The 16,573-nt window shown below is 42.6% G+C and overlaps 1 protein-coding gene across 1 annotated transcript; it reads right to left on the minus strand.

Moving 5' to 3' along the window:
* Nucleotides 1-201: 201 nt before the first annotated feature.
* Nucleotides 202-6,378, minus strand: LOC141728529 (uncharacterized). The gene is made up of 2 exons (XM_074537429.1): nucleotides 4,173-6,378; nucleotides 202-502 (listed from the first exon to the last, which is right to left on the minus strand). The coding sequence occupies exons 1-2, from the start codon at nucleotides 4,986-4,988 to the stop codon at nucleotides 362-364; spliced, it is 957 nt and encodes a 318-aa protein (XP_074393530.1). The 5' UTR covers nucleotides 4,989-6,378; the 3' UTR covers nucleotides 202-361.
* Between the last annotated feature and the right edge of the window lie 10,195 nt (nucleotides 6,379-16,573).

Consider the following 16,573-nt stretch of genomic DNA (forward strand, 5'->3'; position numbering starts at 1 on the left):
GTTGGAAGAGACCTTGAAAAATCATCTGGTACAACCTTCCATGGGAAAGGGAGCCTGGATGAGATTCTATCTAGATATCATGTCTTGAAAACCTCCAGTGATGAGCATTCTACCTCATTTCTGTAGGCATTGTTCCAGCAAATGGTTGTTCTTGCTGTAAAGAACTTACTTCATTTATTAAGATTAAACATCCCCTATTGAAACTTGACCTCACTGCCTCCTTTCTTCTCCATGTGATGTCTGGTAGTGAGCCTTTATCCTCTTTGTTGCCGCCCTTTAAGCACTGGAAACTGTGTTGAGGTTGACCTTGAAGTGTCTCAGCTTTGTGGTCTTCCCTTGGAACCCCTCTGTTTTCTTTGTGTCATTCTTGAAAATGCCTCCACTGAGACAGTGGTGTTCTCAAGAGTGATGGTGTGAGACATTGCTCTACCCAGATCTCTTGTACTGACATTGGGATTTGCCGCTCTAGACAGAGTATTTCAGATTTTTCCAGGGACCTGTTCTGGAAACATAATGCAAAATAAGATACTGTAAGTATAGTTGAATTAAAATCTGGAGTAACCCCAGCCAACTTATAGATCCCTCAACTGAGGAGAAAAGGTGTAAAAATAAAAGAGTTGGAAATAATGAAATATTCAAAGACTTTTTGTTTAATTCTTCAAAACCTGGTTGATTCTTCTTGGACATAAGTGGACATGCAGAGGTTTGGAAAGAAATTGGAATGCTAGAAAAAAATGGAATACTTAGAATATTTAGAAAAGAAATTAATAAACTCAAAAGCAGAGCAGCAGATAATCCCATGGCAAGGCATCTTTGAACAACTACAAGTTATCTGTAAGCAAGCAGAAAGGTACCAGATTCCTGGAGGAGAATATACATAACAGCAGTGATTGAAAACTTGAGATGGAAGAATCACAATATAACCGTCTCCTTAACTTGATCATAGAAATGTAGTAGCAAAAATGACAAAGCACCCAACCATGGAACATTTTGAAGAAAATTAAAGAGTATATAAAAATTATAGTTAAGAATTTGGTGATTCTCCTTAAGATAACTTACCTCTTGAATAAGCCATTGAGAGAAAATACAAGAGATGACAGCATTGGGGGGCCTGAAATTATGTGACTAAAACGACATAAATTGTTGTGGAGACGGTAATGTACATATGTGGTTATAAAAATGATAGTACTGGGAGTAGACTTAGAAATTCATGCCACAGCAATACAAGGCATTCAGAAGCAATGACAGCAGCAGCAATACTTTCAGGAATATCCACTTGTTCCCATGGATATGATGAACTTGGTTGCAATAGTTTGCTTATGGTCACACTGCATATACTGGTTGAGAGCAGAACTGGGAGGGCAATTAAAGCAATCTCCTTTAGTGGTGAGTTCTGATCCCATTCAAACTTGTTTTTAACACTGGTGGGCAGACTAATATCATACACTGTATCATAAATGAGTGACTTGTAAAGTCTGGGGATCAGAATAGAGGGCTGAAAGTACTAAGATTTTGTCCTAGTTCAGGGCAAATTTGGTAGAGAATTTCCAAAGGAGGGCCTTTCCCAAAAGCAAACCTACACAGCCCCTCCCCCCAACCGGTTCGGGAAAAATTCCTCAGAGAGAAGTGGAAAGAACCTGTGTATTTAACAGGCACAGCATCCCCCAGCACACAAAATGAACAATACTGGATGACACCACTCTGAAAAAAGATGACAAATTCAGAAAGTCTCTGTCGGGGGTGGTCCCTCTGTTCTCAGTCCCTCCGGTGCTGGGGCAGCTGCTGCAGCCATAAGGTGTAAACTCTCGGTGTTCCCAGGTCCCAGTCCGGAGCAGGTTCCAGATGGTCGGAAAAAGAAGGAAAGGAGAAACAGTCCAGGAAGAAATTGGACTGTTCAGCTAAAACAGCTAATAAGCAAAAGCAGAAGCAAGCAGAAGCGAAGCAGAAGCAAGCAAGAGAGAGAGCGAAGCAAAAAGCAAAAGCAGAAAAAACAAAAGCTGCAGTCTCTGTGTCCCAGTCAGGCTGATAAGAAAAACCAAACAAAACTTTCGCTCTTCAGAGCCAGTCTTAAGGGTACAGACATAATATTCAGCATTAACAGAACACACGAATGGGGATACAAGCATCTTAACGTCACTCTAGGACATAAGAAAAATGGCAAAACAATTTGAAATATTACACATTGAGAAGATGAGAGAATACAAAATTTGGTAAATGTAAATGTAAAACCGTGTTTAGAAAAGGGAAGCCAAAGTAGTGAGTACTTGATGGGCGGGGTAAATCAGTCAGGCAGCAACTGGCATAAAAACACCAGAAGAATCACTTAGCAAGGACTAACATGATGACAGTGCCAGAAAAAAAAGGCTCAGATATTATTCTGGTCTTGCTGATCTGGTTGAAAACCGACCATGACCTGTTTCTGCATTTTTATCCTCTCCTGTGTCATCCAAGGATTGAATTCATTCCCTTTGTGCCCTCAACAATCTCACTCTGAAGGACAGAGCTATTCAGAGCAGTAACACCTCATGTGCTTTTGCTCCATTAGAGATACTCAGTGGGCCCTTGCATTCAGGGGGGTAAAGAGGTGGAAGAATGGAAAATGGAAAAGGCAAGCAAGCCAAAATGAATGTAGACAAGGAAATTTGATGGATGAGTGACATTTTGAGGGAGTGAAAAGTAAGCAGAGATGAGGCCAATGAGTGTGAGAATCAATTCAGAAAAACTTGGGTGTTACTGAGCTTGCAAGGGTCTTCAGGATGAAGAGAGGAGATGAGAATGTTGACCTCATGTTCAGAAGGCTTAATTTATTATTTTATGATATATATTACATTATTACTATGCTAATAGGAATAGAAGGAAAGTTCTCAGAAGCTAGCTAAGCTAAGAATAGAAAAGGAATGAATAACAAAGGTCTGTGTCCCGGCAGAAAGCGAGAACAGCTCTGCTGTGAGTAGTCAATAAATCCAAACATCCACAGGACACCAATCATGGATCCACCTGTTACATTCCATAGCAGCAGATAACCATTGTTTACATTTGTTGCTGAGGCCATAGCTTCTCAGAAGGGAGAAAAATCCTAAAGAAAGGATTTTTCACAAAAGATGTCTGTGACATTTCACCTTTTAAGTTCTATTAAATTAAAAAGAAAAGTGTTTGTAATTTTCTCTGCTGTCCACATGCAGAGGAAAGAACAAACACTTGACAGGTTATCTGCTGCCAATTCAAATCTCAATAAAGTGCTGGTGTGAAATGAACAGGGAATTTCTTCACCTGTAGAACATACAATTCTATCAAATCACTAAAACAATCTTACAATATAAGAAAATACAAAAACAATGCAAAGAAAATTCCAGTCCAAGCAGCTGAGCTTCAGGAAAAGTCCATGGACTGAAGGTGTTCCTTTTGGGCATATCTGAAAGTCCTTTTTGGTCCTGAAACAGGCTTGCTGCAGAAAAGTCCATCAATAGTTATCAAAAGCCACTGACAGTCATCAAACAATTTCAAACAATTTTGAGACAACTTCTGGAATGTCTTGGCCACAGCCCTTTATTGAACACTTTGGGCTGAAGGTAATTTTTGGCCTTTCAATGCTTCAGAGCTGCTGCCAGCTATTCAACTGTCTTTTTTTTTTTTTTTTTTTTTTTTGTTTTGTTTTGTTTTGTTTTTTGTGATCACAAAGAGCAGCAGAGCAGAGCAGCCAGAGAAAGGCCCTGGGGGACCCTGGCCCATATGGACGGACCAGAAACCCCAGATCTGGCCCACAAAAAGGCAGGCCAGGACCAGAAGGGGAAAGCAAAACCCCCAAAGCCATGGCCAGGAGGTGGCCCTGGCCCAGGGACCTGGGCCCAACAGCCCAGGCCAAACCCACGAGGCAGGCTCTGCATTCCCACAGGCCTGCACCCTGCTGCCAGTACAATGGCAGAACGGGCTGTGAGACGCTTCTTTTCCCCTAAACCACCAAGGCATGCCAGCAGCAGGGAAATAGAAGCAGTCCCAAGCGCCCTCATCTCGGGTCTAGGAATGTTTCTTCCCCACAGCAAACAACCCATGATCTCTTCCAGCTATGCCCTCTGCCTCTGCAATGCAATAGCAACAGGTCTGTCTCCCATCTGCCTCACGGCACCACCCCCACTGGGCTGGGGACCAAAGGCAGAACTTTCGGCAGAACCCACCTGCCCCTCGCTGCTGGGGCACGCAAGGGGCGGCAGAGATGGCAACCTCCATGGGGCAGCAACTGACCAAACACCCCCCAACCAGCCAAGAATGCTGATCTTGAACGCCGGCAGATGCTGCCCCCGCCCCCAGCTGTCGGGCCATTCCGGCTCCTCAGAAGGAGCGGTGACGCCCTCTTCCCCTGTCGCAGCTCCCTCCGCAGGGACAGCCCCGGGACAACCAGAAAAACTCGGGGGGGAAATCGTGCTGGGTGCAGGAGCTGCCGCGACAGCTGCTGCCGGGAGCGGTGGGACCGCAGGCTTCTCTGCCTCTGTGGGAGAGGGCGGCGGGCACGACTCGGGGTCGGCAGTGTCTTCTGCCCCTGGCTCTGGGGTCAGCTGTGGAGATGCAGTTGCAGAAGCCGGCGGAGTGTGCACGGGAGGCGGCGGAGCCAACACGGGCAGCGGCGGAACAGCAGGGGGGAGCGGCAGCGGAGAATCGCTGTCGCCTACCAACAGTAGCTCAGCTGCAGGGAGCAGTGTTTCCGAGCTCTTAGGCGCAGGCGGGAAAGCCCGCGGAGGGGCGGGTGGGACCGCCAGGGGAGGCGGCCCCGGGGCGGGTCTGGGAGGCGCTTGCGGCGCTGGCCGGGGCGGGGCCTGCCGGGCTGCCCGGGGCGGTGCAGCCCACTCCCATCCCCCCGGAGAGAGAGAAGTGGGAGGAAGGAATGGCTCCATCGGAGCATGCTCCGAAGACGCAGTAAAAAAATCTTCTTCGGCTGCTGGCGAAACTTTGCCCCCCCCGCCTGGATGCAGGGGGGCTGGAAAGCAGCAATTCATCTTCCTCCAAAGGGTCTTCTCCCGCTGAATTGGGAAATGGAGCTTGCCCCTTGCAGTTAGCAATCCAGGGAAAAACAGCTGCTCTCCGTTTCAAAATTGGAAGGAGCATTCTGAATGCTGGATAGATCCCAGGGTAACCAAACCCACGGTCCAAAACCAATTTGAAAATGGAATCCATGCACTCCATACAAAAATATCGAAGGCATATAGCACATTCGTAAAGAACCCAAAAAGCTTTGCCCATCGAAAAAACCTAGAAATCTGTCTCCAACAGGAGAATTCCATCCTCTTCATCTCATTTTTTGCCAGAAGGTAATAAGTTTCTCCTCTGAAGGAGAGAAAGGAACCTCATCCTCTATGGGAGAAATCCTCCACATCAGCAGCCACAAACTACGAAGGGCCGCATTTTCAGGAAGGGAAAAGCCAACAGTACCTTGAGAAAGAGTCCAGCATGCTCTGGCCAGCTCCAAGGTGCTGCTGCACTGTCCGAACATCTTCCTGAAGACTTTTCAGAAGGTTCTCTCTGTGGTCAGCCTATGAGGTCTGTGACACTTGGGAACCTGTTTTGAAGGTAAGACATAATTGACTGACACAATAACAGAGTTCTCAGAGTTTTTAGTGTCCTAGTGTGAAGGAAGTGAGTTTTTTGGGATGCTGTGGTCAAACCAATAGGAGCTCAGATTTTAATATTGCCACCTGGTGTGGCCACTGAGGACATGGATAAGTCTCTGATAACACAGGGGGTTAAAAGCAGAGATCTCAGAGGGGGAAGCTCTCTTGGTTCCGGTTGGTGAAAGAGGTCAGAGCCCCCCTGCCCGGATGCGGCTGCGGGCTGGGTGGGTGAGGGGAAGCCATGCGGCCGTGTGAGGCAGGGCCTTGGACAGAGAGGGGAAGTGAAGGCCCCTGCAGGATGGGAGGGTGGAGGCCCCCCCAGAGAGAGAGAGAGAGGGAGAGAGCGCCTGTGCCTGTGCCTGTGCCACCTTGAAATTGGATATCATGTGCTGGCAGCATGGCCGAAGGAGAAGCGGGGGTGCAGCGCGGGTGCAGCGAGAGAAGGTGCCCAGCAGGGCAGCGCGGGAGTTCTGGGCAGGCAGAGCCCGAGATTTTAACCCTTTTCTTGGATGATGGAAACCTTACAAATGCTGATCCTCCTGGAGCTGAATGAGAAGAGAGATAGAGATGAAATAGGAGGAAATGGGCCAGTGTGATGCAAGTTTGTGCAAGTGAAAGATGTCCAAGAGAAGTTGAGAAGAATCCTACGTGGGAGGAGATGATGGAGTGGCCTTTGGCTGGACTTTTCTTGTACAGCCATGGACAGAATCATTTTGTTTTTCCTGTGACACAGAGACTGCATTTAGGGCGAGGCAATGGCTAGGAGCCAAGAGAATGCAGTGATGTTATGTAAAGCAGTGCGTGAACAGAGATGATGGGTGAGGAGGGTGGTGGGGGTGCCCTCGATCTTCAGTGAAGAAGAAGATCTCTGTTCTTGAGACCACTCAGCCCCAGGGAGTGAATTTGGGGGGGACAGGTGTCCCACAAGTGAGAGACCGTGCTCTTTTTGGAACTCGGCAAAGCATCCTTAAAAGGGGAACCCTAGAAGCAGCTCTGGTCCATGGGCAGTGGTGAGAGCCTGTACAGGGAAGGAAGAGGTCACAATGGCAAATGTTCTCTGGGTGGTGTTTCCACATGTGACATGGAAACACACAAGGTTTCAACTGTTTTTCCTGGGGAAGCCTATGGTAAAAGTGGGACTTCTCTCTTTTGATGATCTGAGAATTGATTATCTGAAGGGACATGATGGACGGAGAGTTGGTTACCTGAGGGGTGGTAGCTGAATTGAGAATCCAAGGTTTTGTCCTACTATGATGTACTGAAAATTTGGTGGGGGGAGGAGGAAGGTTTTTGGAATGTTTTCATTCTCAGTTCTGTACGTGATTCTTTTTACATACAGTTGTAGGGTAATAAAGTTTTTTTTCTTCATTCCTAAGTTGGAGCCTGCTTTGCTCTAATCCTGGTCACATCTCACAGCAGAAACTAGGGAAAATATATTTTCATGGGTCCACTGGCATTGGACCAGCGTCAAACCATGACAATTACTTCTAGTTTCTTACCAATCGAAAAAAAAAAAAAAAAAGTAACTTTCCTTTTGGTTTAGTCTATTTTGTTGCCTGTGATGCCTATATGGAGAGAAATTTTCAATGAAATTATGTTTATATTATATTTTTGACTGTTTGCTTTACAGAGAATGAACAAATCAGAAAAATTATATTAATCCATCTTCCACTTCATGTCCTTTCCTCATTCCATTTCCTAGAGTAAAGTTAGGCTGAGTCTTCCATTCAGGTGCATCTTCTCTTTATGGTGTACTACTGCAAATGCTCCTGATGACAGCATTTCCATCCAAGGCAGATCTTCCTGTGGCTAACTGAGCAGCTCAGGGTTGTCCCTGAGGAGCACTGGGGCTGTTCCACATTGATTGAGCTGCACAGCCCAAGACACTTTGGCTGCTGAACAGACAGTGCTGGGACTGGGACTTGGATTGCTGGCATCCTCAGGATCCCTGGTTGCCCTGAGCCTCTCTAGAGAGACAGGGCTGCTCTGTCCCCCCTTGTGTGCAGCTCCTGACAGACAGACAGACAGACATATGGCTGTGGCAGCACTGGAGACCCTGCTCATGAGCAGAGAGCAGAGTCTGAGGGCTGAAGGAGCGGGAGGCACCTGTGTCCGCAGTGGCCCAGGGGACAGGTTGCTACATTTCATGCTGAGAGGTATTTTAGTGATCTGGCTCCCTCAGGATTTAGGCAGCTGGCTCCAAAGAAAATTTCTTTGGCATCTGGCCTAAAGCATAAAAAAATGATAATTTCTTGCTGCCCTTACTCTTTAGTACTGGAGAAGAGAAAGAAATTTTCCTCTGCAATTCAGAGTTATCTTATGAACAAAGAGCTGAAAAGAATAACTACAACAAAGCTTACAAAAAGCATAATATATGAAGAGTGTCTTCAACTTTTAAGAGTAAAATAGAAGTGATAGAGAAAGTATAATTTCCAATAAAATGGTCTATTTTGATGGTTCTACATTTTGGGAGACCAGACGAATACTTTTAAATTATTATTTGTAAGTAATTTTATGCAATCTACCAAGTGTTGCAGGTACGATTTTCATTTCATATTTTCTCATGTTTAATTACTCTTGTGTCTAACATCAATTTATGAAGAAAGAGACAAGGATGTGATAAGAGGGTTTGATATATGTGTAGTGAATGAGACCCATAGTGTATTCAAGGGCATGAAGGAAAGTGACAGGTCCTTTCACAGGGTAATTCACCTTCCTGTATTGCCTGTTCTCTGTAGGGATGACCAGTGGAAATACCCATTTCACCATCTCAGCACTCCTTACCTTCTAAAAAGGTGTCCTCCAGAATACAAATAACAGCCCCAGAAGGAAGAATTTCCTCCAAAGATATAATTATGGATATGAGGAGAGGCAAATAAAAGTGAAGTAGTACAAGTGTATTTTGATTCACACGATTGCACTGAAACTTCACATGCAAGTGTCCCTCCTGTTAGATTTAATGACACAAAATTCTCAGATGTGAGTATTTCATCCTGAGAAATCTGATTTGGGTGATACCTGTCCTCAGGTCTGGACATTGCCTTACAGTGCCTGGATGCAGGACAGAGCCATTGCCTGTAAGGAACCTTTATCCTGGGATGTGTATCCATTTTGGGAGTAGTGTGAGGTAACCAATAAGTAGGGAAGTTGAAAGGAGTTGAAAAGAGCAATAGAGGTCTGCTTCTGCCAAGGGATGAGATGTGACCCTGAAGGCAGCAGGGTAGCACTCCACAGTATCTGCTCAACAGCTCTGCCCCTTTCACCTTGGGCACACCCAAGGGGTTGATTATTCACCAGGGCTGTGATTTACCCTCAGCTGGCAACTCCCAGCTCAACTCAGTGGCCCCACAGGGCCACTCACTCTTTCACCTGCAATGGGATGGGGGAGGGAAACATGAGGAGTCATGGCTGAAATAAAGACAATTAAATACCTAAAGCAAGAGCTATGTGTGCAAGCAAAGCAAAGTAAAGAATTCATTCTGTCCTTCCACCAGTCAAATGTTCAGCTGTGTCCAGGGCTCCATCACCCATGACAGTGACATGGTAAAACAAGTGCCTTAGCTTTCAGCATCTCTCTTTCCTTCTTCTTCCCTCACATTTTATTGCTGAGCATGACTCCATGTGGGATAGAATAATCCTTGGATCAGTTGGGGTCAGGTGTCCCATCTGTGTCCTCTTATAATTTCTTGTGTACCTTCAAGCTACTCTCTGGCAGCTCAGTGTGAGAATCAGAGGAGGACCTGACACTGTGTAATTACTGCCAGCAATGACTAAAACATCTCTGTGTTACCAACATTGTTTTCAGCACAAATTCAACACATAACTCCATACCAGCCACTATGGGGAAAATTAATTCCATTGCTGTGAAAATCAGCGCACACTCTTGTTAAAAGATTAAAGTACAACATTGAACCAAACTGATTCACTTAAAAGCAGTTAGACAGGACTTACATCTGCCAGGTGTACATGAAAAAGTGAAGTGGAATGGATGTCCTACTGGTGTCTTTATCCTTTCAGGAACCAATTGGCTTGAACAAATGGTGAAGGAGTTGGCAGATACCAAATATACAGAAGAGGAAATGAAAGAGAGAATAAATGCTGAAAAGAAGCTAGAGACATTTTAGCATCTAGAATTTGGGGATCGTGGGATATATGAGATAAGCAGGGAAATTCTGGGTAGAAGAAAGAGCAAGATATGCTTGTGTAAATAATCTATAGTAGAGCAATCAGATATTATGACAAGCTTTGACCTGGTCAGGAAAGGTGACCAGCATGAAAAAGACTCTACTAATCTAGATGAATATAAAATATGAATGAGAATCCTAGAAAAGTTTACAGCACATTAGTTCTCTGGCCAAAAGGGTCTTTTAGAGAAGTTAAGAAAATCCACCCTGATCTGGTACTAAGGATTAGTTTTCATCTCTGTTTAAGTAATTTCTATATTGTAAAAACAACATTGTTAGTATCATGCAGGCTGCTACAAAATGTCATGCAATCCTGACATAATAGGTCACGTGTAATCATGAAAGATTGTTCCTCTGCATTTCTTTATGTGCCTATACCCCCAGACAGCAGCCCCTGCCAGTCTTCAAAAGTTCTCCTGCACTGATCATTTTGATGGACCATCTTCCCACCAGGACACTGGGTCTGAAGCTCTCCTGGAACAGCCATAGAAGGGTCGTGGACAGGGTGCAGTCCCTTTATTAAGAGTCCTTAATTTTAATCCCACTCTGCCTGAGCTCCTCTGAGCTTGTGGAGACAGGCCTTGGATGAGCTGATGCCATGGGAGTATGTGGGCAGGGTAATGTTTTGATTCCCCCTTCATTGCTGTGCTGTGCTCCTTTGTGGGTGTGCAGACAGCTTTGGCCTCATAACCTAAGCCATCCTCAACCCCTGGGCTCAGTTTGAAGGCTTTGATTCTCCTCTGATCAGATCCACACTAACTTATGCCAAGAGGAAAATGATGCATATGACATTTCCATTGTAGAGCAAATTCTACTTTAAGCCCAGCTTCTCGTGGGCTCAATCACAGAAGCTCAGGGCATCTCACGACCTTTGCAGGCTTTTCTTTGCTGTTATTGTTCTTGTTGTTGTTGTTGTTATTGCAGATCAATGATGAGGGGAGTTTTTGGGTCCCTTCTTGAAGGCATCAATCATAATGGAACTACCTAAACACGGAGTAGGTTGTTATAGAGAACTAATTTTTGGACGCCTTCTCCAGAGTTTTACTGAGATAAATGCAGATCACAGAAATAAATATAAAAGCATACCTCTTCTTATTTAGCATTTGGGAGCGCATGTTTTGAAGCTTTCATTCTTTGAAGCTGTTTCATTTAACAGGGAATGAATCTGCATGAGCAGAACTGTGCACCATGTAAGGGCCAGCTGGCACTGTCCTGTAGCTGTCACAGAAATGTCTCCAGCCTCCTTCTGCAAAGCTCCATAACCAGGTCTGGTCAGTGTGGGAAGTCAGAAACCTTCAGAGTAACAGTGGTGGCTTGAATAACAAATACCATTAATCTGGAGAGAATCAAATCACTTTATCTGTTTTTGTTTGCTTTTACTGCATGTTTTAAAGCTACTTCTTAGAAATTTTGAATCAGGTGATGCTTTCTTGTCAGTCTCTGGGTTCACTATTTAGCAGGCTCAGAGGGTCTTGTACCACATGCGTGGGGCTAGGCACTTCTCCTCCTGTCTCTCACCTCAGGTGTCATGAGCGATGTCTGTATCAAAGGCTCACTTTAAGAAATCTTGATCCTGCTTCTTTTTTTGTCAAGAAATATAACTGCCCTCAAAATCTCTCCTCATGATTTATGTCTTCTAATTATATTTTTCTCCACAAATACAGGGTTTTGCCTTTTTTTTCCCCTAGTTCCTAAGATAAAAGATGCTTCCCAGAAATAATTGGCATGATTACCTTTTCTTGCAAAAATACACTGGAAATCCTTGGAAGTTTTCTCTGAAATACTTTTCAAATTTTGGAAACTCTACTGCAACACGATGCTAGTGCATGAAGTGACACTCATAATTTACATGTCATTTTCCCACTTTTTCCACCCTTAAGAAGGCTTTTCCAATATAATTTGTTTGGCCAGGATGTAAAAATACCAAGTAAACTAATTTTGTTATCTTCAGTCTATGACAATTTATTGCCAAGGGAGGATAAGGATGAAAAGTAAGCTGCTTTTTGCTTTGCTAGGTTGGCTAGTTGCACATCAAGAATCACCAGAAGTGCTACTTCATAGGACAGCCATTTTTAGCTGATGTCAGTGAAATAAATGGAGCAGGTGATGCCAACTTTGTGCCCTTTGGCACTCGTCATTGATCAGATGGACCAGGCCATGTGATATCCACTGGTTTCAGATTATGCCTGTACATAGGTAGTCTTTCTATGCTGACAGTGTTTTACAGAAAGCAGGGGGGTGAAGAGAAAAGCAAAGGATTTTGTATGGACTGGAAAAAGTAGATGTAAAAATGTAGGGCTAGATCATCCCATGGGCACAGCATTATGGCTCAGGGACCAGGGAGAGCCCTGGATCTCCCTTGAATCCCTTGGGGAGAGCAAATGGCAAAAGCATGCAGGTATGTAGTTGCTGGTCTGATTCCTTCCAGTGCCCAACAGGCAGCAGTCAAGAGATGGAGATAAGAAAGGATGGCATGTAAATTCTTGGGGGAGAACTATTGTCTCATTTTTTTGTGACATATCCATCCTTTTGCCAGAGACTTAAACATTGAACCTGAGCCTAAAACCAGTTCCTTTACTGGGGTCACTGCAGTCAGCAGCTCATCATGTGAAGTGCATGATAAACACTACACACCATAGTTGAGGTTATGTTGTTATCACCTCCCTAAGCACTGATCAGTTGTTAAACAATGATTGAGCTCATTAAAGAAATGTAGAAATGAGTAATTTTTGTGTAACCACCAGGAAAACAGACCTCTGTAGTGCAGTCTGATGAGTGGCCCAAGAGTGCCTGTGCTCCTGTGCCCCCCTGGGCTCCAGCGGCCGGGAGCAGCCGGCCACACTCACAGGAGTGTCCTCAGCTCAGTCTCTAGTGCACTGAACATCTTCTCTCCCAATCCCAACACATTTTATCTAACTTTGGGGAGAATGATGAATGATATAATAAAGAAAAAAGAAAATCTCTGCAGTGAATACTGGAAAAAAGTTAACTGCCTTGAGGATTTTGATCATGGCATTTCAATTCCAATCTGTATTCTATTCTATCTAACTAAACATCATTCTATTTTCTTATATTCTGTTTATAAACTTTGAGTTGTAATCACAGACTTTTTGGCATGATGTTTAGAAATTATCTCAGCCCTTTATCCTAGAATGCAATTGCATTTATCTTGTTCATTTATGATCAACTTCTATTGATTTCAAAGGTTTCTATTACCTAATGTGTTTTACAGGAGCTGTATACATTTTTACAGCTTCAGAATGAGGTATGTTCTTGTTCATAGGGTCAAGAAAAAAAAGAGAACAACAAACCAAGCACCTATTAAAGGACAATCTGTGGGTTTCTCCTTCTACACAGCTGTTAATTCAGTGACAGAGCCTGTGTGTGAGAGAGAGAAGAAGAATGGAGAAATCCAGGACAAACCCTGTTGGTTTGCTAGATGAGGCAGTAGCAGCTGCCAACTCCATGCGTCGTGATGAACTGCTCTTTTCTTACAAGGGAATTCTCTACCCTACTACTGTTTGCAGTCCTGAAAATTTCAAAGCCTTTGAGTCCTTTGAAGCCAGAAAGGATGATGTAATTTTGGCAGGATACCCTAAATCCGGTGAATATATTTTAGTTTTTTTATAAACAAGGTTCTGTAATAGTAAGTAACAAGGTTTGTACTAAATATATTAAATATATATTGTATGATACATGATATGATATTATGCTAAATAATTGTATTTAGAATGTTCACCAAATTTTGTAAAACCGATTTTATTTTCAGAAAGCATCAGAAATTGTTTATGAATATTTGATATGGGAAAAAGTCTGTGAAAAACATTCTATTTTATTTTCTATAGCATGTAAAGGTTTTTGTTATTTTTACTTTTCATAGTTATAAAGTTAAATGCACAAATTAGAGAGAATCAAAATTCAGGTTTTTACACCAGCGGTAACTAGATCTCCTGATATTCCATGATCTACTCCCACATGTATGTTGGTGAAGTTAAGAGCTTTATATTTTTACAATGGAGCCTTTGGTGCCTTCAAATGGTGTATTCCATCTTCTTTGGTTTATTTCACATAGATATAAGGAAATATCTATCAAAAATATTTTGGTAGTCCTTGAAGTGATTACATTGTTTTTAAGTATTCTTTAAAGAATATCAAGAGGACATCTTTCCTAGGGTTGCAAGTTTACCCTACGCATTTCCTCAGTCTACCTCAAAGCACTGGTCCGCATGAAAGCCAAAGGTTTGGATCAGATCTGCCTCATATACACTTTAATCTTACTGTTTCTCTCTCTTTGGTTCACAATTGGTTCACACTGCTTTACAGTGGATAGTCACAGCTGAGAGGATTGTAAAGTTTTTGCTATTTCATTGTATTTTCTTTTTGAAGAAATATTATGCACTGGAATGCACTTGTTAAGACTGCAGTGAGAAAGATGTAGGGACCCAGTGTCCAGAAGTCAGGACATGGTAAATCAGAGATGGGAGATGTATGCAGGCTCTTTGTTATCTTTTGAAGGAAAAGATAACAAGTGTGTCTAGGAAATGTCACTTCAGAGAGGTTTTTGTGATTGTTAAAGAAAATGTGCACACAATTTTCAGATCTCGTTCTGCTCCTGTCTTGAAGTACTGTGACCCATCTTTCTTCTGAAGGTATTCCAGTACACCACAAAACATTTTATGTATTAGGTTTTAAAGTACTAGCTTACCACCCCAGTCTCCTTTACATGTGTCATAATAAAATTTATTACATCCTGTTTTTCCTAGCTTAATTTATGCCAGTTTTCCTAGTTGAATCTCTGTGGTTCTTCTCCCTGATTAGTCAGTTTACAGTATACAAGTTAATTTACAGTGTACTGACGTGTTCAAGTTGGAGAAATATCTCCTTATGAGGAGCAAAGGTGGATCCTGGGTGGTGATTGACCAGACAGTCAGCTGTGATTGTATAACATGAAAGGAGACCAGGTAACTCACCTGGTAGTACTAGCACCTCTTGGCTTCCCTGGTAAATCCATTTCTGTCCATTCTAAAAGTTTTACAACCACTTCTGTATTTTTCTTCTTTCAGGCACAAACTGGCTAAGTCAAATCTTAATTGATCTGATAGCCATATCTCAAAAGAAAACACCAGGTAGTGAAAGCACTGTGAATGCTGAAAAACCAGAAGAAGAAGCATACTTCGAAGTTGGAGATGCTGGGAAATATGAGGTGGGAACAGAATATGTATGGAAATGATCAACATTATGTGCTTCAAATACTGAATATATGATATATGATCTATTCTATTGTTTGATAAGAACTTTACCACTCCTTTTTATGTGGCATCTGGTCAGGAGTAATCTCACCTGGCCTGTCAAATACTGAACACATACAAATAAACAGACACTTCATTGGGGCTGAGAGGAGAACATAGCTGTGAGACATAAGTTCAGAAATTCAATATAGCATCTTTTGTACTTAAGAAGAGCTTCATGAAGTGTCAAATCATGTAATATTAGCATTTGTCTCTTTCACTAGCTCTTCCTCCTTCTCCTCCCCTCTCTCAGTCATTGAGATGCTTCAGCTTCCACAGAAACAGCTAATCTGTACCCAACCTCTACATTTGATCCCTTCTCTACAAGAACAAGAGAGAATATCACTGAAGAGAACAAACAATGGGTAGTCTTTTTTTCAATTGCTCATGGACTTGTGATGATTAGTGCTACTCAGAGCATCCCACTAATATCCCAGGACAACACTCACTACAAAAACAAAAAAAAAAAAAAAACCAAAATAATTCAAGGAGTCAGTAACTGTAGATAAGTTCATCAAGGCCACATTTTAGCATAGGTAATGAAAAGAATACTTGTACTAACTGAACTGTCCACTTTCCTCCTTCCAATTCTTCAAGCGAATGACCAAATTACCTTCTCCAAGATTAATGGTTACTCATCTCCGTCCTGAAAATCTTCCCAAATCTATCTTCAAAACAAATGCCAAGGTGAGTGTTGATTTTAATGTATTAAAACAAACAATTCAGTGGATTATTTTTTTTATAAAGAGCTAATGTAGTGCTTTCTTGCCAATTTTCAGAATCACTCTTTTTTACACAAGTTTTTAGCCTGGCCATTTCTATGTGTTTAAGGCTCTACATATTTAAGAACTGCCATTCACCTCACTTAACCACAGTTTGCCCTTATTGGCCCCTATGTGTCAGTTTCCACAAGAGGGTTGAAGGGCTTGAACAAATCCTCCAGAGGCAAAATGGATTTTGATGTGATTTCATGTGGGAGCAATTTTATGGCATTGTTACAAGTGAGGGCTTCAATGTGTCAAATTTCCATGAGAATTTATATTTTTGTGAATTTTCCCTGCCACTTAAATGATGAATTATGCTTGTATTGTGCAAAGCATACTTAGATTCTGAATAAATTATTTGGTAATCTGTAAAAGGTAATAATTGTAGACAACCATCTTCTTATGGTACCAAAGCAAAGTTAAATACTGCACCTTCTGAATTGGGAATGAAATTGCTACTTCTGCAAGGAGCACACAAGGTATTAGAAATCCCCAACTGCAGTTATAGAATATATTATTGTTATTTCTTTTTTTATGCTGTAGTCTGCTCTGTCTTTCTCTATAAATAATTTTTCAATTTTTTTTCTAGATATTGTTATTGATTCGGAATCCAAAAGATGTTGCTACATCTTATTACCATTTTTCCAATGCCCTGGCACTTCTTCCCTCCTATGAGACCTGGGATGATTTCTTCACAGATTTCATGACAAAGAAAAGTACAGTATATGTTTCTGTCT

Source organism: Zonotrichia albicollis, chromosome 3, assembly GCF_047830755.1.
Source record: "Zonotrichia albicollis isolate bZonAlb1 chromosome 3, bZonAlb1.hap1, whole genome shotgun sequence".
NCBI classification, from domain to species: Eukaryota; Metazoa; Chordata; class Aves; order Passeriformes; family Passerellidae; genus Zonotrichia; species Zonotrichia albicollis.

Excerpts from the sequence above, each read along its gene's own strand:
- LOC141728529 (XM_074537429.1), bottom strand. The coding sequence starts at position 4,988 with ATGAATTGCTGCTTTCCAGCCCCCCTGCATCCAGGCGGGGGGGGCAAA. Across the intron at positions 503-4,172 it reads GCCCCAGCAGCGAGGGGCAG|AACAGGTCCCTGGAAAAATC; the intron begins GTGGGTTCTGCC and ends TTATGTTTCCAG.